At 39.0% G+C, this 25,650-nt stretch overlaps 1 protein-coding gene and 1 long non-coding RNA gene across 2 annotated transcripts in view; one reads left to right on the top strand and one right to left on the bottom strand.

The window, feature by feature from the left end:
• Nucleotides 1-720: 720 nt before the first annotated feature.
• CLCA1 (chloride channel accessory 1) overlaps nucleotides 721-25,650 on the bottom strand; it is a 37,129-nt gene continuing 12,199 nt past the window's right edge. Inside the window, exons 4-14 of the mRNA XM_025934650.2 lie at nucleotides 23,759-23,864; nucleotides 17,975-18,152; nucleotides 14,920-15,138; nucleotides 14,120-14,347; nucleotides 11,353-11,527; nucleotides 9,416-9,522; nucleotides 7,171-7,386; nucleotides 6,069-6,330; nucleotides 4,850-5,020; nucleotides 2,129-2,368; nucleotides 721-1,274 (exon numbers count right to left, since the gene is read on the bottom strand). Coding sequence (XP_025790435.2) covers nucleotides 886-1,274; nucleotides 2,129-2,368; nucleotides 4,850-5,020; nucleotides 6,069-6,330; nucleotides 7,171-7,386; nucleotides 9,416-9,522; nucleotides 11,353-11,527; nucleotides 14,120-14,347; nucleotides 14,920-15,138; nucleotides 17,975-18,152; nucleotides 23,759-23,864 — 2,291 coding nt within the window. The 3' untranslated portion in view covers nucleotides 721-885. The remainder of the gene's footprint in view (nucleotides 1,275-2,128; nucleotides 2,369-4,849; nucleotides 5,021-6,068; nucleotides 6,331-7,170; nucleotides 7,387-9,415; nucleotides 9,523-11,352; nucleotides 11,528-14,119; nucleotides 14,348-14,919; nucleotides 15,139-17,974; nucleotides 18,153-23,758; nucleotides 23,865-25,650) is intronic.
• The window catches only part of LOC147578145 (uncharacterized), a 73,894-nt gene continuing 62,029 nt past the window's right edge, over nucleotides 13,786-25,650 (top strand). The window contains exons 1-3 of the long non-coding RNA XR_015254841.1: nucleotides 13,786-13,994; nucleotides 14,122-14,186; nucleotides 17,903-18,030. This is a non-coding gene — a long non-coding RNA (uncharacterized LOC147578145). The remainder of the gene's footprint in view (nucleotides 13,995-14,121; nucleotides 14,187-17,902; nucleotides 18,031-25,650) is intronic.

Here is a 25,650-nt window from a genome sequence, read left to right as displayed (position 1 = left end):
CTGGAATTTGTGATTAGTTGTATGGAGGCTGCCATACTGCTAAGTTTATTTGGCTCCTTTTCCTTTTCCTCTCCTTTTCCTTTCATCTGTCATAACTTTCCCGACTTTATTCAGTTCTTCACATGGTCCTCAAAGTCCGTCTTCTGAAGCGTAGCTCTGATGATATCTGCCTCTTCATTAAAAACAGATCCTCAGATATTTTTTATTGCTTACAGGAAAGAGGCCAAATCTTACTCATGTGCTTGTACTCAGGACTTAGAATGGGCCTAGAATATAATAGGCAGCTGATGAACATTTGTTGAATGAATTATATTACATAAGATAATGCATATAAGCCATTAGTAGAGCATTTGGTACAAAGCATACACAGTATAATTCATTTCTCAATCACTTTCCCTTCATATCAGGCTTGAACCCACTTTTCCCACTTCATGTCCCACCGCTGTGGCTTTAAGCATCACTGACTTGTAATTTCATGCACATAACATACATATCTATGCCTGTGGAGATTTCATAATTCTACTATTTCTTTCTACAATGCAATCTCTTCTTGAAATGCATCCTTGCCAAAATTTAGGGAAAAGAATACACATTCCTGGTAATGTTGGTACTAACCTAGTTGGCCATTTCTGGCATCTTTCACATGAAATTACATGTTCTTCTTAATTGGAAAATCTCCTTAAAATGAACTAAAACATACTTTCATTAATAAATGCCTGAGCAATGATAAAACTTTTGGATTTGAATGGATAGTTTTTATTCATGCATAGCCAGTTGTTTAACATTTTATTTCATTATGTCGCCCTCTACAGGAAAGTTTAAAATACATTTTGGAAAATTTTATAATCAAAGAAAGGATGGATGATTTATTCATTTCATTAAAACTCAGCCCAAGGCTACTGACAGCTGCAATTCTCCTAGCCACTTCCACATAATTTTTAAAATGTGAAGGCCAGGAATGGTGCTGTTGACATTAATTTCAGGACAAGGAAGAGAAGGACTAGGTATCTCTGGAGGAATCTCGGGGGGGATAAACAAAGACACTCGTGCAATGTTAGAGATTTCTGACTTCAGGTTGGCCTTATCAACAGCCTGAACAGCAATGAAGAGATCTGTGCCATTTTCAAAAGTGATGTTTTCTGGTGTAAACACAAAGACTTCCTCAGAGTTGGCCTCCTTCGGGATGAGATCAGATGTGTTCACTTGAATAGAATCATTGAACTTGTCTCTCAGATCAAGAATATTTGCACTTATTCTAATGATATACTTTTGAGCTGAAAAGAAAAAAAAAGTTTGTGGCATGTGATTCTCAAGTTGTAAAGAAGTTTAAAAGTCTATTAGAAACTGTATCACCATCCCCTATGTTCCAATGAATAAATGTAATTGATGGTCCATATTTATAAGTATTAGTATACTTTTTACATTCTCCTTTGTGTATCTTGACAGAGTGATAAATATAAAACTGGATCAGGCATGACCTAAAGCCTTGGTCCGTATTTCTGTGCATGCTGCATGCACCTGACTGAGAAAGGAAGTTTTAAAATTACTGCTTATTGCTTTATTACTTATAGAGGAGATTTTGGTAGTGGTGGTTCTCAAATTTTAATGTGCATACAGAACACCCAGGGATCTTAAAATGCAGATTATGGTTCAGTAGGTCTGGTTGGGGACTGGGGTTCTACATTTCTAACAAGATTCATGTGATGCCCATGCTGCAATCCAAAGACTACACGCAAAATCTAGTAGGTTTCTTCCAAAGGCCAGTTCTGCTCCTTAGTAATCTATGCTCCACTCCCAATCCTTTCCAGGAGTTGTTTCTAAAAATGGGGTTTATTAAAGGACAGCTTGGCAATATTTCAAAAACAAAACAAAACAAAAAACAAAAAACAAAACCCTAAGGATTGCCTGTTACTGGTTGAAGCCTCTTAAAACTTAAAGTACGCCAGTTTTTCGGGTTCCAAACCTCTCATATTTAAAAATCCTAACCTTTCATTTCAGAGGACATTCAAGAGCCCTCTTGCCTTCTGCCTTCCACATGCATCACAACACACCCGCCTGCCTCACCTTCTTTTGCACCCCTGCGTGGCTGCTAAACTCCTTTACAGGGTGCATACCACATTCTGCTTACCTCTTCCATGATCATAATCGTCTCCAGGAGCTGTCCAAGTCAGATTAATAAATTTGTACCCATGGATTTTTGCCTTAAGGTCAGTGATTTGGCAAGGTGGGAAGAGATCAGGTATGGGAGCCTGTGGGACACCAGAGGCCACAAATGAACCTCCTGAGGATGTTCTGCTGAAACACACTTGCTTGCTTTGAGGATCATCCTTATTAATTTCCGGTCTGGGTGGATTCCAGTTTACTTCACCTGCATTATATTACATTACATTATATTACATTATGTTATGTTATGTTACATTACATTGTAAGCATTGTATGACTATACTTCCTTCTCTTTGGTTATCAGAATGCCCTCTTCCTACTGTCCCCTTTGCCTTGTTTCCTCCCATACACAAAACTAATTTTAACTATTTGGTATAAAGATCCCAAATCAGGTTGTATCTGGGGAAAAAAAAAACAGAGAATCAGACATTTTCAGGAATAACAATTCTCATGATTTATTTTCATGACATTTGTCCTGGAATTGTTTCTCTTCCCATCTCTTTGTCTATCCTGATTTTACTCTTCCTCAGTCAGTTTAAATCCTACTTCTGTTTTAAGATTTTAAGAAATCTCTTGCACCTAGGTAATACTGTTGGTTTTATTATTTTTCCTATTTATTTGGTAATCATCTGGACCATCAAGAATTGCCTTGATTATTTCTTCTATACATTTTTCTTTTCTCCATGTTCATGTTTTATTTTCCTTATTAGATTGCAGATTCTCATGAACTGTTTTATGTTGGGGTTCTAAAATGTTATGCTTTTGGAAGACTTCTTATCTTCTCATTGAATGCATGGGAACTTAGTGCCTGAAGCAATCTCAATTTTTCTCACATTGTTGTTGAAAGGTTATATAAAAGTAATCCTGGAATTCAACAAATACCCTGGCCTGCTCAGTCATTAGGGTTCTCAGACTGTCTTTTCAATAAAAATATTCCATAATACCCTAACATGGCATTAGTCAGAATTTACTCTCTTATAAACTCTACTTCCTTAGCCCTTAAAATTTTTGTCTGTAGAGACAGATTGATTTTCATACCCATCAATCTCGTCTTGGGCAAAGATGAAGTGGATACGATAGCAAGTTCAGAGTTAGTATTCAATTTAACAATAGAGACTATCTCTCTTGGTATTAAGATTCATCAAAGGATAGAGGGAAAAACACTGACTTTCCAATGCCAATCCAGGTCCTGCCACAGTTAGTTCTATCACAGTTAGACAAATAGTCTCCCTAGCCTCTGTTTCTCCATCTATAGAATGGGATAATTAGGAGAAAGTAATGTCCTAATGTGAGTAAAACACTGAGCATGAGGCTAGATATAGCCACCACACTGATCTCCCCTTGCCTTCTTCCCCTAACTCAGAAAGACGAACAAATGAAAATAAACTCAGGTGAAATATATAAAAGAGCTTTGGAAGCAATAGTGTCTTTTAAAGTGTTTTTTTTTTTTCTTTTCTGTGATCGCCTTTGCATCAGATACCACATGTCCTAGAATCCTCCTTTTACTGAGCACACACCCAACCAAGTAAACAGGACAGTGGGAAGCTACTTGGAGGAGCTGTTCTTATAATACACCAGCACCAACACACTCTGCCCAAGACAGAGTAGAAATTGATGGAAAGCAGGTCCTGGAACCCATGAGGACTAGTCTTGGTCCCAGTTCCAGCTCTAGTCTAGAGGATGTGTTTATTACCAAAGATGGTATAGGAATGTCTGTTTCTTGGTACATAATTTCCCTGCATGCTTGCATATGGGCTCTGTGTGCTGGTTGGTTTTAGATTCATCTATTAGTCTCCCTGGTCTGAGCAAGAGAAAGGAGACAGTGGACTTGCGATACTGATATATATAATAAGCCCTAAATTTCCTTATTCTATGGAAATGCCAATATCAGTGGAAAGAGCTTCATTACAAAATATTTAAAAATGGGGCGCCTGGGTGGCTTAGTCGGTTGAGCATCCCACTTCAGCTTAGGTCATGATCTAGGGTTTGTGAATTTGAGCCCTGCATCAGGCTCTGTGCTGACAGCTCAGAGCCTGGACCCTGCTTCGGATACTGTGTCTCCTCCTCTCTCTGCCCCTTCCATGCTCATGCTCTGTCTCTGTCTCTTAATAATAAATAAATGTTAAAAAAATTAAAAACCAATGTTTTAAAATTTATTAAAAATAATAGCAAACATTTATTGAACATTATTATTTACCAGCAATAGCTTATTAGATGTATTTCCTTGTTTGTTCCTCACAGCCACCATATGAGGTGGTTACCATTATTATTCCTATTTTACAAGTGAGGAAAATGAAGCACAAAGAGATTACCTAAAATATTTTATTTGCTAGAGGGCTATAATATGAACCCAGGCAGTTGAAAGCTACTTTCAATCTATTGGTTTTCAAGTGGAGGTTATTTTGCCTCTTAGAGGACAGTGGATGATGTCTGGAGACATTTTTGATTGTCATGACTGTGGGGGTTGCTTCTGATAACTAGTGAGTAGAGGGCAGAAATGCTAGTAAACATCCTACAATGCAAATGACAGCCCTCACAACAAAGAATTATGTGTCTCAAAATGTCAGTAGTTTTAATACTGAGAACCCCTGAAATTAAATTACACCATTTTCCTCACAGGCTTAATGGTTTTCTCTTGATCTCAAGCCTTTTACTCAAGTCAGATGTGTTATTACAAACTTCTTACCATTCTCAATCCAGCCAGGTATGTACATGGCTCCATTCTGCTGGGGTATCAACCTCTGACTGGCTGCGTTTATTCCTCCAAGAGCCCACACTTTCACACTGTATCTACCATTTGCATTGTAAGCTGTAAAATACCTTGAATAGACGCCATCATCCTTAGTAGCATCAGCACCTTGACAGGGAAATGAAGGAATTAATGAATATCCTAAAGGCAGCTGGGCATTTGTATATTTCCAACTTATATGAAGGTTAAAATTTTTCAAAGCAAGGATAATGTCACACTATCTCCAAGAGAGTTTAGGATTTGATTGTGTTAAGAATGAGATCTACTTTTTCTTTTCGTGTGTGTGTGTGTGTGTGTGTGTGTGTGTGTGTGTGTGTGTAGCTTTATGTGTGTATATTTTGTCTTCCTGAATTGTTATCTTTCTTTTTGAAATCTGACATCATGCCGTGTGTCTCTGCTACATCCAACATAGCACAAGGTAACTATTCAATAAGTATCTTTTGAACTGAATTGAATTGCTTTACATTACTGGGGAGAAAAAAATGTTATATGATTATTTTTTTTAATTCATGACTTCTCACTAGGGTAGATTTAAGTAGGCAATTCATTTACAGAATTTGTTCTAGTAAGATTACTTGCATCATAGTAATGTTCCTTCTAAAAAGAAATGTAGAATTCTCTTTCTCTCACTCTCTGTATTAGATTCTTTAAAAAATAATGGACAATAATTTCACTTTGGGGGCAAGCTAATACAGAGTCTACATACACAGAGAAGTAACATATGAATGCATTTGAATTTATATCTGCTGTTTTCTAAATACGAAAGCCTCAGTTTCTTTATCTGTAATGTATGGTTTATATCTCAAAAGTGTGTAATGAAGATAAAAATGTAGATAACGTAAGATAGTTATTACTTTTCCTCCTTCCCTTTTAGGGAGTGTGGAATATCCTCTGACAACTCCCTAGAGTCTCTGAGTTTATTGAGCTTAAGCCACTAATGTGTTTGGCCTTTGTGGAAGCAAAAGGTAGGCCTGTCTTCATGTTTTCCAACATTTTAAAATATAGGAATTGTGGGGAAGCAGACAGCTCTCCCAACCAGACCCCCAGTAGTGGACTCCCCGCTTCTGACTGTCCTCATCAGACCATGCCCTCTTTCTGTTTTCTTGGTTGCTTTTTGGAAAAGAAAGATGTATTTTCCAATTTTTTGAATGGTTACCTGCTCCATTGTCCAATAATTCCAGGGTAACTGTTTTACCATTCACTGATTCTATTATGGCTGTGACAGTGGCCCTGAGGATCGGTGAGGCTCCTTGATGAATCTTTGCATAAACTGTCATAGCGCTAGGGAATTTTCCTGTGTTTTTGTTAATTTTAGAGGTCACTGTAATTGGAGGCACAGTAGCACTTGATGGACGGGAAGTGACAGTCAGAGTCAGGGTTTGTGAGCTTGCTTGCAGACTGTAACTCCAAATGCCAACCTAATCAAAACAAATGGAGACAAATTTCAATTAATAACCATAGGTGACACAGACATGACTTCAATGCCACCTATAGGAAAAGCTTATCTGATACAAGCATTTTACAAGCATATCGAAGAAGATCTTTGATATTCTGTCAGCCAAGGGAAACTTAGGTACATTTGGAATGACTACATGTTTCTTATCATCAATAAAATTGTAATTTGGGAAAATGAGGTCAGAAAGCTGTGTCCTTATCATTGCTTGGTTTCTAAAAAGCAGTATCAAATAATTGGGTTCCTGAAGTAGAGAAAATGTTTTTCATGATCCCATAGTTTCAAGGACCATTTTGCATCTTGACTCCTACGTAATTTGAAAGTTCTCCTTTTAGTACATGGAGAAAACATCACCAATTTCCTTTCTCTTGATTTGCTGTCATACTAATGAGACAGAGAATTAGATGGAGAATTTTCTGTGTTCTCCCTTTCATTCAATACTAACTTTCCTTTTAGCAACCATGCACATTTAAAAAGCTATGATTTTTAAGAGTCTCTTATGCTTTGGCTCTCTTCCACTCTAACCTCTTTTTTTTTTCCTTCCCCTCTTAAAAACTGAGAACAAACTGAGGGTTGATGGGGGGTGGGAGGGAGGGGAGGGTGGGTGATGGGTATTGAGGAGGGCACCTTTTGGGATGAGCGCTGGGTGTTGTATGGAAACCAATTTGACAATAAACTTCATATATTGAAAAAAAAAATAAATAAAAATGAGAATATCTTTCAAAAAATAAAAATAGAAAGTAAATAAATAAAAAGCTATGATTATTTTGTCCAAATGTGAGAAGGATAAAACCTGGCCCCATACCTTGGCAGTGCCTGGGATTTGGAGGTAGGCCATTTTGGTGTTTGAGTCCACTACAAAGCCATCCTGTTTCTTTTTACTAGGATCCCAGAGAAGGATTTTGGGAGGCTGTTTTGTCCAGGTGATGAGAAATAAAGTGTCTTTCCCCACAGTGCTGTCCACAAGCACTGTGCCGTTCATCCACTGATTGTTCTGGAGGGTTAATCCCTTACTCTCAAGCTGTTAAGAAAAACAACTCTTTACATACTGGAGAATAGAGCCCATATCACACAGTCTCTTCCACTCTGCTTCCAGCTCTCAGTTGCCCCATTAAAAGCTTTCAGTGATGCCTGAGTTCTTGGTTTGGTACTTAGGTCTAGTCATGATTGAATTTTAAATTACCTTTCTTCCAATCTTAGCTTCCAAGATGTATATTCCTATACCCAAAACCAGACTACTTCCCCAAATGACACTCATGAATCCATGACTCTGACTTTATTATACTCTGCTTTTCCTGGAAATCTGTATGTTAATCTCCTTTTGTTCAAGCTTTATCAATCCTCCAAAATTTGGTTCAAATGTCACTTTCTCTGTGAAACTTTCTCTGACGTCCATCTGACTTACTAGCTGAGAATAATCTCTCCCTCTTGTGAGTTCCCATAGAATCTTGATTCTATCAGTCCTTTGATATTCTCAGAGTGTGTTTTGCTTTATACCTACTAGTGTTTATACCTCATCTTGTTTACTAGACTATAAACTCTTAAGGGGACTGACTGGGACTTTTTTCTTCCATCCACATATGGATCATTTGGATTGCAAATAATCAATTACTAAGTCAAGTGTTATTGCAGGCCCTGTGAAGATAAATGAAGTAAGTCAAGGGCCAAGGCAGATTTGCTGTTTGGAGCAGAATGAAGGAATGGTAGAGCAGGAACTGAGGTGAGGAAGACTTAACGGGACTTTTACAGAGAATGTGACCTCAAGGATTGTCTCCTAGATAACTATTTCTCATCCTTAAACTGATATCTATGAGAAGACAGGGTGACCTGTGATGGGATCAGATTTTCTAATTTCATAGGTAGTTTTGTTCTTGGATGTGGAGAAAGTGAAGGGCTCTTGGATCTGATTTTTATGGCAGGTAGGTAAATGAGTTCTGCTCATTTCTCTATCTCTCTCCCCGTTAGGTTTCCAAAATACAAAAATAATGGTCAGAAACTGCCTGATTATGAACTTGTCCTTTCATCAGTTTAATTACTTTTTTTTTCAGACACCATCCTCCAATTTCCAGACTGGACTCCTGAGTTTAATTTTTTGAATCTGAGCTAGGATTACCCAAATGAGTATAGTCTTCTCTAATTGAATAAATGCTACACTGGTAGCCCAGAAAGCCTGTTGCTTCAAAATTTGTCATTATTTGGTTTTGACATTACAGTATTCCTTTACGTTTGTCCAAATTTTCACAATAAAATTGTGAAATCACGATGAAATTATCACAATAAAACTCATAATTCACACACATGTGAGTTCTGATTGTTCACTCTGAGGTTTAAAAATTAATAGGAGTAGCTTTTGAAACTATTCAAGGAAAACATTTAAAATACATTTGTTCTTTTCGTAAAAAATAGCCTCAAGACTTTTGAAAGAAAATTTGGTTTTCTTGAAATTTTAGAACCAGAAGGGTCCAAGAATGTTTTCTGGTTCATACCTGGCTGAGGTCCAGAAAGATGAAGTTCTTAACCCACAGTTACAGAGTCAATGGCAGGCCCAGGCCCAGGATCCAGGTGTCTTGACTGACATCATGGGCTTTTCACAGAACAAAACACTTTCCACCCATTATAAGAAACTCTTGGCAAATATAAGGGGTTTGAGGTAATGGAAAAATAGAGCAAGTAACCCCTGAACACTTACTTGTTCCAGAAAATTTGTTTTAAGATGATCTACTGTGAAGAAAATTCTGACCCAATTATATTGCTATGGGTGCTTGTTAGCAGATGTTAAAAATGAATTCTTGGACCTATTATATTTTATGTTGCTGGTTTCCATGAGGAAGTCAGTTAGCATTGTTTCCAAACAAGTAAACACTAATTGCTTTGTTTAAATAAGTAGTGTTGCATTTTAGGAATAATGTCTAATGTCAGGCTGAAACTTCTATTTTTAATTTTAATCTACTACTAGAAGAATATAGTACTTAGGAGTTTTAACCATTAAGCTCTCCATCTTGGCTATGATTATTTATAAACATGAAAAACCAAAGAGTAAAAATTCTGACCTGGATAGAGCGCTGGGAGTCAGCTCCATTTCCAGATGAAAGGGCTCCAAAAGCATCAATGAGGCCATTGTTCTGAGCCTGATCTGAAGCATATGTCTGTAAACCTCCTAAAATGCAATTACATTATCAGAAGTTGTTTTCTAGAAAGCAAGTATTTGCAGCATTTTAGCTATTGTTAAGACAGCAGAATATGTGAAATATTTTGTTGCATTATTAAGGTATTAATTGATCAATATCAAATAGGCATCCAGATGAACTCAGAAGCTGCTACTAATTTTTTAATCATACTAAATAATAGCTTCAGCAACATCTCAGTTGCCCAACTATGTCAATTATTTGTAAAGCAGCCATGGATCTCTGATAGGTCAAAAATAATATCATAAAATTTCATGTTTTAAAAGTCATGCACTTTCATATAAGAGAATTCATTAAGCCTTATTCCAAGCCTATTGATTTATTCTTATTTTAGACATAATCCTAATAAGCTTCAATTTTGAGTTTTCCCCTAAATCATAAAACATGTATATGTAGCAACAGCAAGAAATAACAGCTGACAAAGAACAGTTATAGAAACGTATAATATGTAGTAAAAAAAAAAGATTATAAACCAGGTCTTGCAGTCTTGGGCTATTTAGAACATATGTAACTAAGATAGTTGATGTGAAAGTACTTTTAAACTATTAATGCCATCCAAAATTTAAGGTAAGTATTTTGGTAATGTTCTTGGAGCCTCACTCAGATACCCTTACCTAGAAAAGTGAATCTCTCCCCAGCTGCTCTGAGTGTTAGCTGCTAATGGCAGATAGCTACCCCTTTGTCCAGAGAGTTGCCTTACCCAAAGGGGCTATACTTGCCAGAGAAATAACATGTCCCTTCACCTCCAACTTGCCTCGACTCTTCATAGCCACTGACTGATGGACACAGTGCTACAAAAGGTCAGCGCTTTTACCTCAAGATTGCACCAGGTGTGTGATGCAATTCCAGATCGAAAGCCCGCTGTGGGCTTAGACTTCAGCTAGGCTCTAAATCCATTTCTGTGCTTACGTCTTTCCCCTGCCCTATCCTATTTTCAATTCTCCTGTTCTCCTGAGGGCTCTCCTTCTAGAACTCCCTGTCTCAGGCTCTGTTTCTAGGAAACCCAACTTAAGACAAGTAAGCAGTCTTAAGCAGATAGGAGCAAGCAGTCCTATCATTTTACCTGCCTCAGAAGGCAACTCACATAATAATTGATATGCATAATCCTGGCCCTAAGTTAAAAAAAAATGTGCCCATTTACTCTGCTAAAGAAGCCAGGCATATATGGAATCTATGTTAAACATCTGTCTCTGTATGTGAGTTAGAAGCACAAAATATTAATGTCTTATGGAGAAACTGCATTGTTTTCTACATTTTCTGTATGGTTCAGTAGACCCTTTGCTCTACCTCTGCTACTCCTTATTAAAGTCTCTGCTTGGAGGTCATCCTCCTGGAACCTTCTTCCCTCAATAAAGTCAAGGATTTCTATTCTTTCTTTTTATTCAAGTGCTTTCTACTGCTAATATGGTACTTGTATCATGGTATTATGTGGTTAGTGGCTTGTCATCTGTCCCCCCTGGGTCTCTTAGCCAGCTGAAAACTGGAAGAGAGTGGTTCCTGGGTAACCTATTAGATTCTATCCAGTCCTCACAAAGTGTCTGGGAGGAGAGACCTGCATCCTAACTAGAGTGCTGTGCTGATTCTCATCTTCCTCCAGACTGCCCTAATCCTAGAACCAAGGCCTTAAAATAAATGGGTAGAGTTAGTTCTAATGGTCATTTGGGAGGAAGGGCAGGTAGTTGGTTAATAAGATTATCCCTCTCTATATATATCCCACCCTTCTCCTTCTTCTCCTCAGTTCACTGGAGCTTGCAGTGCAGTAGAAGCGACAATTCAATGGGATGCAGCAGACCACTCTTCACCTGTCATTTTAGACAGCTCCTCTAGTTCTTTTGCTGCTGAGGGTCCTAGGGCGACTGTGTGGATGATGGCTCCGCTTTGTTTCACCTCGTTAAAGCATGAGCTTATTGTGTTATCCTCCCCATCAGTCAGTAGCACGATTTCAGATCCATCTGTTGAGTATTTCTTCCTAATAACCTGAGAACATAATTCAGGGCATGAGATATCAGGGTGCCCAAGGTGTTGGGAAAACTGCATTTAAAGGGAGATTCCAGAGGCAATAAACGAGTGCCTGAGAATGGTCACATATCTTTCTATCTTGAAATGATTAATTTTAAGTCAACAACTTTCATGGAACTTGACAGTAGTGTTTTCTCTTGATTACCCTGCTATGGAGCAGTCTCCCTTAAGAGGGATACAAGACAGTTCTAGGGATGGACACCACTGTGGAAGCAGCAAAGGAGGTTTTTCTAGTTTCTTTCACATGATCTCTCCTTGACAGGCTTTCAGAGGTTCCCAGATATTCTCAGAAACTCCCTTCATTGAATGAGAATAATATTTTGGAGATATGAGACTCAGGGCAGATTTTAGCCTATAAAATGGTTGGCATTGGTTCTGACTGGTAAGTACCCGGGTCCCGTGAGTTGTTAATAGTTTTTAATATTCCCTCTAATAAAAACAAATAATTTCATTACTATTAACCCACAGTTCCTAGTTGTCTTATGACATCTACGTTTCAACCATTCCTTATGACACAGATTATAGCTTTTTACATTGTATAGAACCCATGTTGGATAAGTTATGATAGAAGGAAAATTAGATTAAAAAATAGTGATGTTCATTTCAGAAGAGGAAGGCAAGAGTCCACTCTTCCCCTAAGAAGAGTAGAAGGGGGACCCAGAAGTAGGGGAGACAAGCAATCAAGCCTAAGCAATCTTCTCTGGACCAGACTGTCAGAAAGGGAAGGCACCTTAAGTAGCTTGAAACGAAAGCTAAGAACAGAGGGGACTTCTGCCCCACTTTGTTTGGACTCTGAGAGAGGGCTGCCACACAAGGAAAGAGGGAAGAACTACGACTGCTGCTGCATGTAGGAGTCCAGAGCCCACGATCCTCTTAGCCATGGCTGTGGCCTTGATTTGACCAAGTTGCAGAGCCTGAGAGGCCAGGGAAAGGGCTTCATTTGGATTCTTGTGTCCTACTCCCCATCACTGCTACATGCCATGGAAAACATGCAGAAGTTCCCACATACACCGTAGGGAAGACAGAAATTGGCAGATAAGAGAACAGGTCATCTTGCCAGACAGGCTGAGGGGTGTATAGTCTGCTCAGGGGTTGAATGGAGGACATGGGGTGCTCAGGACTCTGCTCCAATAGTGAGAGCCAGAGTGGGGCTGAGTCAGCCAGGAAGGATCACTGGGCCCTGATCAAACCTGGAGAGCAAAGTCCAGTGGGCACTTCAGCAGACACAAGAGCCCAGAACAGACCTGATATGGGTCCTGCAGCAGGAAACAATGGGGAACTTAAGGACAGTGTAGGACCCAAGGCCCTTTATCTCATCACTGTAAAGTCACATATAAGCTCCTCCCACCCCACATCTGGACTCCATTGGGCAAGAGGAGCATGTAAATTCCAGTTGTGTCTCTCACACTCTCTCTCACCCATCTGAGAGGAAAATGCAGAACCAGAAGTTCTGTCTTCACCACCAGGCCATCTGGCATTAGTCATCTCCCCTAAGGTTTTGCATAGCAGGAGTTTAGTCTAACACATCAGCGATTTCAATGTCAGTTCCCCTCCTTCATTTGGTTCTTTAATCAAAGCTTGGGTGAGTGGTAGAGGCCAGAGAATCCAGATGCACACAGGCATCTGGAGAAGGGATCTGCAGCTGACTGTACAAACAATGGAAACCACTTTTAAAGAACTAAACTTCAAGGTGGAATAAAAGGTCTAGAGGGACAGACTGAATGTGAGGAAATTGTCCACATGCAACAGTGTCTGTTGTCCACATGCAACAGTGTGAGCTGGGTACTAACTATTCCTGCTGCTGATTGGGAATCTGGAACAGCCCCAATGATGTATTGTGCTCCACAGCAGGCAGAAGGCCGACCTGCCCAAGATGCCACAGATATTCTGAGACCTTAGCCAGGCAGCTTCTCTCAGCCTCTTATTCTTTGTTTCATGGGGCTAAATATCTTCTAAAGAAATATTCAATATTGGATGATATATTTGGAGCAATTAAGAATCAGGTGCTATCAGATAACTCAGTTCAATTTTACTTATTGAGAACCTTCTGTATAAAAGATATTGTGCCAGCAGCCTGGGAGGTAAAGAGATAAGTCCTGTTCCTAAAGAAATTTTGCTTGAGTGAAGTACATGATTAGAAAGTAAGACAGAAGACCTAGAAGTCGTTAAGAGATTTTTTTTTTAAAGTTCACAGTGTTTAGAGAGATTCTCTACAGCTGAAGGAATCAGGAAAGATGTCAAGAAGTAGGTGGCGTCTGTGATGGATCTTTGAAGAATGAATGTGATTTGAATTACAGGAGAGGGAGGAGAAAGTATTCCAAGTGGGGGGCCTAGCAAAGGTGTGGAAGTGCTGAAGGACAGGTGATCCAATTTGCTTAAACATAGGACACCTGGAAGAGAATCCCTGCCACGTAAACACAGAAAGGTAGGTAGGCCCCATATTATGATAGAACTTGATATTAGAGGAAATTTGACTTAATTTGTTGAAACAGAGAGATGTTTAGGAAACAAATTGTAAACATTGACAGATTATAGGGGAACTTGTCTTACAGCAAATGCCGATCGAAGCCCAGAGCAGATGGACGTTCCTCCTGCGGCCACGGTTGGTAAGCTTCTGGTGAGTGCATTCCTTTCCACATCACTGTTTATCTGTATGAGTTCGCTTTGTACATGGGCAACACTGTCAAATGTCACCATCCCAACCCAGGACCCCTGCTCAACCGTCTGCAGAAGGAAAAGTTTGCCGGCTTGGTTCAGTCGATTAAGACGGTCACCATTCTGAATGAAGAAGTAGAAGAAAGGCAGTCAGTTGAGTTTAGATGAGCGGACTAATAACAGAACAGTCTAGAGGAAATTTGGAAATAGCTCCCTCAACACAGAGTGAATGACAACAAGCTTATTCAAGGCCTTTATATTAAATTAGATTTCTGTATTAAATTTCTCCTTTATATTTAGTAACATCTTTGGGTAGAATTTTAGGGCCTTTGTATAAGTGGCCCTAAAAGATCAAACCAGATTTGGCTTTAGTTTGATCATTAGATCACTGCTTTAGTAACAGTTCTATAGATCTACATATTATCAGCGAAACATAAAAAATGTTAAGGCTATGCACTTTATCAGATCAGTGCTCATAAATTGAAAGCTAATTTAATTTGGCAAGTGAGACACTTTATGATGAAATTTCTGTTGAATAGAGTTGAGGTGGGTGTTTCTGATGGTCATGTTATTGTTGTAACTGTTCTGACCCTAAGGGTTGTGTTTATTCCCAACCTGTTACAAATTGCAGTCCAGATCATATCATATACAAATGTGAGACCAGAGTCCAGAAGAGTAAGACCCAGTGAACATACCGCCATGCTTCCAGACTTATCAAGGACTAAGCACACAATTCTTTGTCCTATCTGCAGCAATGAAAATGTGGGCGTGGGTGGCTGTGTCGTCATAGGAGTGGTTTTCTTAAAGTCCTCAGAATCGCTAATCACTTCCCATGTGCTTCGGAGATTGCATTTTTGGTTTTGCAGGTTTGGGGCTTCTTTATTGTGGTTTTTTTCTGTACAGAATTCAACCACCTGAAATTGTCAATAAAATTATAGAGATAAATAGTAGAGAAGGGTATTTAAATCCCTTGCCCTCCTTCCTAGTCTGCCCGGCTAACCCATCAACTTGGCTTAATCCCACAATCACTCCAGAACACTGCTGGGGGAAATTCACAGTCATAATTCAGAGTTCCAATCTCATACCATGTCTTCAACCTTATTGGATCCTTAGTGTTCGTCAGCAGTCTAGATCTGCTCTTGGCTTCCTTCCTACTTCTAAAATTTGCCATTTCAAGCCATGACCACTATCTACAAGCCACCCATTTCTTAACATTTCTCTGTTGGTACCATCCTATGTCTCCATCCTCTTACTTCCCACTCACTTACCAACACCCTACATCCCAGCTCTTTCCACTAAGATGTCCCACAGGCTCCTCAACCTTCCTGTGTTCATAATTGAACGTATGGCCTTTCCTTTAACTCTGCTTCTCCTCCTCTTGCATTTTCTAACTTTTTAAAAACATTTTTTTAACGGTTTATTTATTTTTGAGACAGGGAGAGACAGAGCATGAACAGGGGAGGGTCAGAGAGAGGGAGACACAGAATCTGAAACAGGCTCCAGGCTCTGAGCTGTCAGCACAGAGTCCGACGCGGGGCTCAAACTCATGGATCGCAAGATCATGACCTGAGCCGAAGTCGGACATTCAACCGACTGAGCCACCCAGGCGCCTCTGCATTTTCTAACTTAAGTCACCACTATCCACACAACCACCTAAGTCAGGAAATCCTATCGTCTTCCCTCTACCAAATAACCAAGATCCATATATTTCACTCTGTCTCCAGTTCATCATTTTTCTCCTTCTCCATTGGAATCTCCCTCATTCAAGCCCTCATGGTCTGTGACTCAGACTATTTTGGTCTCCTATCTGACTTTTCCATCTTGTTTGCCCTCCAGTTGGTCCACTGCGCAGCTTCTAGAAACATCCTCTTTCTTATTTCTGTACGCAAGACCCTTTGGTGGCTAATCATTGTTCATACACTGTAATCTGGACTATTTCACAGAACAAGGAGCAATCTCTGTGTTTAGATTTTTGTGTCACTCTACATCCTCACTCTGCCTGTGCATCCCAAGTCTTTTAATTTCCCCACTGTGATCCATAAATTCTCAAACTTGCCTTGTTTTATATCTCTATGCCTTTGCTCATGGTTCCCACTTTGTCAAGGAATTCCTTTTCCTCTGTCTTCTGCATTGTGAACTTTACCTTCATTTTCAGCCAAAAGGTCATTTTCAAATTGTTTTTTCATTTCCTACCTTCCCTCCAGAGAATTTCTACTCAGCCCTTTGGCTTTCCAATACCCCGTGGAAGCTTCAGTAAGATCCCTTTAACATCGTTAGTACACTTATTCGGCTATAAACCGAATATAGCAGAAAACTGACTCATTAAATTTTGCTTCCTCAAAACTTGGTTCAGTGTCTGATACATAATAAAAGCTCAATATAAGTTTGTTGTTTTTTGAGTAACTCTAAAATCTGTGTGTCAGGTTTTTTTTTTTAATCTGAAAAAGGGTAATAGTTATTATGCAAGAATTATATGAGAACATACGGAATAGGGTCCATACTAACATAGTCAGTAAATGAAAGTTTCCTCCCCTTTCTTAAGTATTTACATTGCTAGCATTTGGGGGGATTAAAAAAGGTGGCATAGTATGCAAAGAATGTGTAACCTCATTCCTCCTCTCAGACTATTATTTGCAGTATTATCATTCAATTAAAAATCCTAAATATCCAGGATTCTAGTAATATAGAAAGTAATAATTAGGTGTAAAGCACTTATTTTTTTCTGTTTTCATTCTCCAGGTCATTTTGGTAGTGTTTCCATAATATCATTATGGCTACATTTTAGCAGGGGTTCTGAAAATCTTGTATGTGAACTCCAGGCAGAGGTTCCTAAACCTGATCATGCATTAAATTTAACTTTGTGGTTAATCTAAAACATAATGAGGGCCCTCTCTTGAAAGTTTCTGAATAAGTCTAGAAATAGACTGCAAAGCCAGAGTGAAGGATGGGCCTTTTGGACCATGGTACATCACATTTTTAAAACTTACACCACATTTTTATTGACAGACTCTTGCAAGTTACTTCGCCTTCTATTTCAAAAGGAAAACATAATTTTATAGGAGACTGAAAGACAGGAGAGTCTCCCCACAAAGTCTCTCCACTGATTTTAGTTAGTGATAAACTGATGCATTTAGTTTTAGTTTATGCAAATTTGCTGATATATATATTTAACACTAATAAGGATAATTTGTCAAATTTATTATATACCAGTTGGTCATTTAAAAAAACATTAGGACACATTTAAAAACTACTTAAAATTATTAAAACTATGTTCAAACCCCTTATAGGCAGCAACACTCTTAAAGGATTGAAAATTTCAGTTACCAACCAAAAGCAAATATGCAGACTGAAAAGAGATCTCTGCAAATTAAATTTAAGGCTACTTTTTATTAATGAATAAAAAGAAGTGTCTAATTCTCTTGGGTAAATTTCTTAGTTAACCAAAAATTGTTGTGCTTGTCTGCCTTTAAGGATATTTGAGATGATTCTAAGCACTGAAACCACAGGCTCATGGGAGGGAGATGATGGAGTCTCACTAATGGACCTAAAGAGGGGGTGCGGGGTGCGGGGGGGGGGGGGGGAGATAATGAATTTATCACTGATTTTGTACTCCCAGTTTCTCCCACAGAGAATCAGCTGCTCACTGGTGATTTCCTAAAATTTGATCCTTTCTTGCAGCAATCGGGGATAAGATACTTCACTAAATTCATAAGTGTCAAGAAGACAAAAATACAAGAACAGAATACTTACAGAATCAATACTTTGTGCAAACATTATGGAAGCCTTCACAGTCTGCAGGCCATGAGGTATGAACTCACATCCTTCTTCATACAGCCCTGTTACTTTGTCGAGTTTGCATGATTTGGTGACACAGCTGCCTCCCTGACACTTCTTTATTACATTTTTGCCAGTAATATCTGCCGAACATCTGAAAATACATTAATACGTTTAGGTGCTGTAATCATTTCGAAGGGTTATTAGACTCTGTGGTCAGGTTGTTCTGATGTCTACAATTTCCTCTTATAAACAAATAGATCACCTTAAATAGCAAAATTATTAAATTCTCAACAGAGTCATTTTTATTTGCCAGAAAGTATCTGAAGAGTTCCCCAAACGGTATCAGAATTTGTTTCTTTGCAGCAGAAAAGCTAACTCTGGCTTATGGCTGTTGTCAGAATTAAAAAGCTTCCAAGCCCTTAGCTACCTCCTAATCTAGGACCCTCATTGCTAGAAAATCAGGAACTCTCTTTTGTTTCCCTCAAAAGGCTTTAAGACATTTCCTGTTTTTCTAGTTATACAATTTTGCATATTTCTTATATGTTCGTAGGTATTTTAGATTTTTCTTTATATGCTTATGAGTTTGTGGCTATTATAAATGGACTGCTTTCCCCCAAATTTTATTTATTAAAATTTTTTTGATGTTTATTTATTTTTGAGAGAGAGAGAGAGAGAGAGAGAGAGAGAGAGAGTGTGAGCAGGGGAGGGGCAGAGAGAGAAAGGGAGACACAGAACTGGAAGCAGGTTTCAGGCTCTGCGCCATCAGCACAGGTCTCAAACCCAGTGGGGCTCGCAGAGCAGCTCAAGCTCACATACCGCAAGATCATGACCTGAGCAAAGTGGGATGTTTAACTGACTGGGCCACCCTGGTACCCTTCGCCCCTACATTTTATTTTTTAAACATATAAATAATAATGTATCAACACCACAGAAAATTTGGAAAATAGCAAAGGAGCATAAAGAAGAATATAAAAAATGGGGCGCCTGGGTGGCGCAGTCGGTTGAGCGTCCGACTTCAGCCAGGTCACGATCTCGCGGTCCGTGAGTTCGAGCCCCGCGTCGGGCTCTGGGCTGATGGCTCAGAGCCTGGAGCCTGTTTCCGATTCTGTGTCTCCCTCTCTCTCTGCCCCTCCCTCGTTCATGCTCTGTCTCTCTCTGTCCCAAAAATAAATAAATGTTGAAAAAAAAAATTTTTAAAAAAAAAAGAAGAATATAAAAAAATCATGTCCCACCATTAGAAATAAGCTACTGTTAACATATTGAAGCATTTTCTTCTCTATATATCAACATAGCATTGCACATATCTCTTTGCTTCCTGCTTTAAAAAAAACTTGGTATGTTAGTATACTTAAGATTTTAATGTATTATTATAATTTATAATATCCTTTTAAAATGTGACTTTAATAGCTGTATGTTTTGATACTATAAAATGAATCTAGCCTAATTTATTTAATTTGGTCCGCCCCCCCCCCCCCCCCAATTAGTAGAAATTTGGTACTGATTTGTCAGTACTAAAAGTAAAACTTCAATGAATAAATAAAATTTCACATGAAGTTTTGGCTCTGTTTCCAAGTTTGCTACATGATTCCCAGAGTAAAAGTTTGAACATTTTAAAGTCTGTGGATACAACCCATTCTGTCATTTCCCTTAAAATGGATTTTTAAGCACGAAATTACTGGATCACAAAATAGGAAAAGTTTCACAGATTTGATATGTGCCATCAAATTGCTTTCTAAGGAAAGTTATGCCAGTTTATGCCTCTAACAACCATCTGTGGAAGTGCTCATCCCGCTGAAAGTAGCTTTACTTACTAGGTAATAAGTGATTCTCATCCTAGTCACATTTGTACCTCTTTGATTACTAGTAAGTCTGAACGTTTATTCTATGTTTATTGGCCATTTTTATTTCCTCATTTGTGAGTTATTTATTCTTCTCCAGTGTCTGTTTTTCTATTAGGGAGTTACCATTTTGTTTTTGGTTTTAAAAAGTTCTTTGTGTGTTCTAATACTAAGCTCTTAAAAGTCTGGTTTCTTAATTTTCATAGATATGTTTTTTCTGTTGTTACCTTTTTCTTTAATTTACGTTTGATTTGTGTACAACCAAAATTTTAATTCATATGTTGCCAAATTTATTATTCCTTTAGTTACGTCTTTTTCCGATTCTTGAATGCATAGAAAGAACTTCACCAACTAACAATTCAATATTTATTAATATTTATCTAGTTTCTTACTCATTATACTTAATGAGTCTATCCAATTGGAATGAGGGTCTGTTAATTTTTTCCCCACACAGACACAGTTAAAAATTGCTCTGATATCTTAAGAAATTCTGCCTTTCCTCATAGATTTGTAATTCTGGCTGTATTAAATAATAAATTATTATATATGTGTCTATTAGCCCCATTGTTTTAATTAATGTAGACTTAGAGTATATTTAAAATTCAATAAGTAAAATGACCACTTATTACTATTATTTTTCAAAACACTTCTTAGCTACTATCTACTGAATAATCTCTAAGATTTTAAAAATGAGGTAAAAATAGATGTATTTTAACTAGTTTCATAAAATCTATGTATTGATTTGTGTTGAATTTACATCTTCCATGAATTCAAAGTCTCTCAACTTATCTTGATATTCTTTTAAATTCCTTAGAAGGATCTTACTGTTCTATTCTAATATGACTTTCACATTTCTCAGAGTTGACCCTACTTAAAAAAAATTATTTTATTTAGTTTTTAAGTTTTTATTTTAGTTACCTGGTGCTTATCACAACAAGTGTGTGCACTCATTCCTTAATCTTCATCACCTATTTCACCCATTCCCTCCACCCACCTCCTCTCTAGTAGCCATCAGTTTGTTCAGTTAATTAAGAATCTGTTTCTTGGTTTCCTTCTCTCTCTCTCTTCCCCTTTGCTCATTTGTTCTGTTTCTTAAATTCTACATATGACAGAAGTCATATGGCATTTGTCTTTCTCTGACTTATTTTACTTAGCATTGTATGGTCTTGATCCATTCATGATGTTGCAAATGGCAAGATTTCATTCTTTTTTATGGCTGAACAATATTCCATTGTTCCAATATTCTTTATTCCTTCATCTATTGATGGACACTTAGATTGCTTCCATAATTTGTACATAATGCTGCTATAAACATAGGGGTGCATGCATGTATCCCTTCGAATTAGTGTTTTTGTATTCTTCGAGTAAATACCCAGTGGTACTATTGCTGGATCATAGGGTAGTTCTATTTTTGACTTTTTGAGGAACTTCCATGCTGTTTTCCAGAGCAGCTGTGCCAGTTTGTATTTCCACTAACAGTTCAAGAGGGCTCCTTTTTCTCCATATCCTCACCAACACCTGTTGTTTCTTGTGTTGTTGAGTTCAGGTACTCTGACACTGCGAGGTGATACCCCTCCCCTACTTTTATTACACTTTTAATTGCTATCTTAAGTGGAGAAGAAATTTTCCATTATATTTTTGAACTCGTTATTGTTAATCTATGGAAAGGTAATTTGAATATTCATTTTGTATCTGGTCCCCTTATTGACTTCCTTTGTCAGTTTTAATTTCTATTTATTTCCTTGGGTTTTCTGAGTGGACTATGTCTCATCTGCTTAAAAGCAATTTTCTCTCTTCCTTTTGAGTAGCAGCTCCCTACTGCCCCACTGTTTTTAACATCTTCAGTTTAAGGTGTTAGTGCATTGGCTCCAACTTTCTAAACAAAGTTAGAATGTGCTAATAGTGGTCATCCTTATTCCTAGGAATGTCTCTAGCATTTCCCTATTAAATATGAAAGGCTATCAGTTTTCAGTGAATGTTCTGTATCTTATTAAAGAAGTAACTTTCTGTTGTGGTCACTACCATCATTTTTTAAAATTGCTCCTAGCCCTTCAAAGCAATAAAAATATTTGGAAGATAAGAAGCAATAAAAATTATTAATACACTATAATTAAATTTTTGTTAAGAGGACATGGTGATCATGTCAGCTTTGCTAATGTTATCTGTGGAAGAACATGCCGTATATGTAAATATGTCTAGAATATCTCTAGGAAGGACTAATAAGCTTACTAATAAGTTTTTCTCTTGAGGGAATATACAGCATTCAACTATGTAGAAGCTTAGAAAAGAGAAGTGCGGAAGGCAGGTGTTGGGTTTGGGATGGCATGCATTGGCTGAGACTGTAGAGGTCGGTCCAATGTATGATCACATCAGGGAAGGGCCCCTGGGTGTGGTCTGTGAGGTGCAGAGGGAATAAGCTAAAGGAATCTGGTGGACTGTGCCTGGTTCTAGGAGGCACGTAGTGTCTATTTATGCCTGAGGTGATGTAACGATGAGGGAAGACACAACAGAAGTGGACCTAGCTAACAGAGTTTGAATGTAGTAAAGAAAGGTGAAATGGTGAGTAGTAATGCTCCTGTGGGAGAAATGGGAAGCCAAGATTGAGTGCTGAGCCAAGTGCAGCTCCCCTTGGAAACAGTTGCACCACGTAGGACAGTAACTGAACCCAATCCTAGCTCCCGTCCTTGAACAGCATCAGGCAAACAGAACTGGAAGCAGAAGTGGAGAGGAGTGTTGTACCAAATTTTAGTCTTCAAAAAGGAGTTGTTGTTTTTAAACTCGGGCATATGTGTGCAAGGTTATCAAACTCCTTTGAGAATCTATTGGCATCATTATTTTTCTTCTGTATTCAATATACCATATTAATTAGTTACCTAATATCACAATATTTTCAAATTTCTGGAAGATATCCTACTTGGCCTTAGTATGTTTGTTATCCCCTTAATTCTACCAGATATAATTTACTATCCATTAATTTAAAATCTTTTTAGAAAACTGTATCTACAGAATTATTTTTCATGCCATCTGTCAGGTTTTAGTGTCTAAATTATGCTACCTCTTTAAAGTAAATTGGGAAGTTCCCTGCCTTTTATGTTAGTGCTAAAGCAGTTTATATTCATTGAAATTGAACTCACCCATAAAATAATGGCAGCCAAGAGTACTTTTCAAGTATTCGGTTTGCTTTCTATTGACAGTACAGAAAGTTTAATTTAAATTGGGATAAATTTTGTTTTGTTTTAATATTTGGGTTGTCATTTATGTAAGTTCCACAGTCCCTCCCAAGCCCATTTGTACTGATCAAATCCACATAGATACCATTCTGCCCTCAAGGCACTAAAGAATCCCATTAGGCTGGCTTATGTCCCTGATTCTGATATAGGGAGATGGAGACACTGAACATGGTACCTGTGGATTTCTTATCGTTGCGCGCACACACACACACACACACACACACACACAGAGGCAAATGATTTGTAGCTGCAGAGTAGACAATTCAACTAATTGAAGCACTTACAAAGTGAACAAAAGAAGTAGTTCTGTGGGAAGCTGAAAAAGAGGGCGCTAAGAGAATGAAAGATAAAAAATATAAAAAACTGATATTTTTGAAGTCAATTCATGGAAAAAAAATGGTTGTAATTTTAAAATAGTTTGGGAAGGTGGCTCAGTCAGTTGAGCATCTGATTCTTGATTTCAGCTCAGGTCACGATCTCAAGGCTTGTGAGATCGAGCTCTCTGTGCCCCCCTTGGGCTCTACACTGACAGTGTGGAAACGACTTGGGATTCTCTCTTTGCCTCTCTCTTTGCCCCTCCCCCATTCACACACACAAGTGCCCATGTGTGCACATGCTCTCTCTGTCTCTCAAAATAAATAAATAAGCTTAAAAATAGGTTGGGAAAAATTAAATTAAAATACACATACCTTACTGCTTGTCTTTTTCCATTGGAAAAGTAGAATTTCTGGTTATTATTGTATTCATCATATACCCCCCATCGCAGATGAGCCCATTCATGGACAAAGACCCTTCCTGTGAGAAAATATTTTAAACAGCGGATTTACAATAAGAATGACAAAATTATCTTCTCACACTAGGAGAAGGTAATTTTTCCGAACATCATTATGCATTGCTATGTTAATTTTTTTCAGTTAAAGATTTGATTTCCTCAGGGAAAGAAGAATCTAATGATAACTGCACATTTCTTTAAAATATAACTACTTATTATGAAATCTTGCCGGGAGAGCGGAAGATGGCGGCGTAGGAGGACGCTGGGCTCACCGCGCGTCCTGCTGATCACTTAGATTCCACCTACACCTGCCTAAATAACCCAGAAAACCACCAGAGGATTAGCAGAACGGAGTCGCCGGAGCCAAGCGCAGACGAGAGGCCCACGGAAGAGGGTAGGAAGGGCGGCGAGGCGGTGCGCGCTCCACGGACTGGCGGGAGGGAGCTGGGGCGGAGGGGCGGCTCGCCGGCCAAGCAGAGCCCCCGAGTCTGGCTTGCAAAAAGCAGAGGGGCCTGACGGACTGTGTTCCGACAGCAAGCGCGACTTAGCGTCTGGGAAGTCATAAGTTAACAGCTCTGCTCAGAAAGCGGGAAGGCTGGAGGACAAAGGGAAGGAGAGCTGCTGAGCCCCCGGACGACAGAGCTCAGTTTGGTGGGGAACAAAGGCGCTCGCCAGCGCCATCTTCCCCGCCCATCCCCCAGCCAAAATCCCAAAGAGAACCAGTTCCTGCCAGGGAACTTGCTGGCTCCGCGCAAACACCCAACTCTGCGCTTCTGCGGAGCCAAACCTCCGGCAGCGGATCTGATTCCCTCCTGCTGCCACAGGGCCCCTCCTGAAGTGGATCACCTAAGGAGAAGCAAGCTAAGCCTGCCCCTCCTGCCCCTGTGCACCTTGCCTACCCACCCCAGCTAAGACGCCAGATCCTCAGCATCACAAGCCTGGCAGTGTGCAAGTAGCCCAGACAGACCACCCCACCCCACAGTGAATCCCGCCCCTAGGAGAGGGGAAGAGAAGGCACGAACCAGTCTGACTGTGGCCCCAGCGGTGGGCTGGGGGCAGACATCAGGTCTGACTGCGGCTCCGCCCACCAACTCCAGTTATACACCACAGCACAGGGGAAGTGCCCTGCAGGTCCTCACCACGCCAGGGACTATCCAAAATGACCAAGCGGAAGAATTCCCCTCAGAAGAATCTCCAGGAAATAACAACAGCTAATGAGCTGATCAAAAAGGATTTAAATAATATAACAGAAAGTGAATTTAGAATAATAGTCATAAAATTAATCGCTGGGCTTGAAAACAGTATAGCTGACAGCAGAGAATCTCTTGCTACAGAGATCAAGGGACTAAGGAACAGTCACGAGGAGCTGAAAAACGCTTTAAACGAAATGCATAACAAAATGGAAACCACCACGGCTCGGATTGAAGAGGCAGAGGAGAGAATAGGTGAACTAGAAGATAAAGTTATGGAAAAAGAGGAAGCTGAGAAAAAGAGGGATAAAAAAATCCAGGAATATGAGGGGAAAATTAGAGAACTAAATGATACACTAAAAAGAAATAATATACGCATCATTGGTATCCCAGAGGAGGAAGAGAGAGGGAAAGGTGCTGAAGGGGTACTTGAAGAAATAATAGCTGAGAACTTCCCTGAACTGGGGAAGGAAAAAGGCATTGAAATCCAAGAGGCACAGAGAACTCCCTTCAGACGTAACTTGAATCGATCTTCTGCACGACATATCATAGTGAAACTGGCAAAATACAAGGATAAAGAGAAAATTCTGAAAGCAGCAAGGGGTAAACGTGCCCTCAC

Source organism: Puma concolor, chromosome C1 (genome assembly GCF_028749965.1).
Source record: "Puma concolor isolate L17-30 chromosome C1, mPumCon1.1.hap2, whole genome shotgun sequence".
Taxonomy (NCBI): Eukaryota; Metazoa; Chordata; class Mammalia; order Carnivora; family Felidae; genus Puma; species Puma concolor.
Note: the sequence above shows the minus strand (reverse complement) of the source record. Positions and strands in the feature narration are given on the sequence as shown.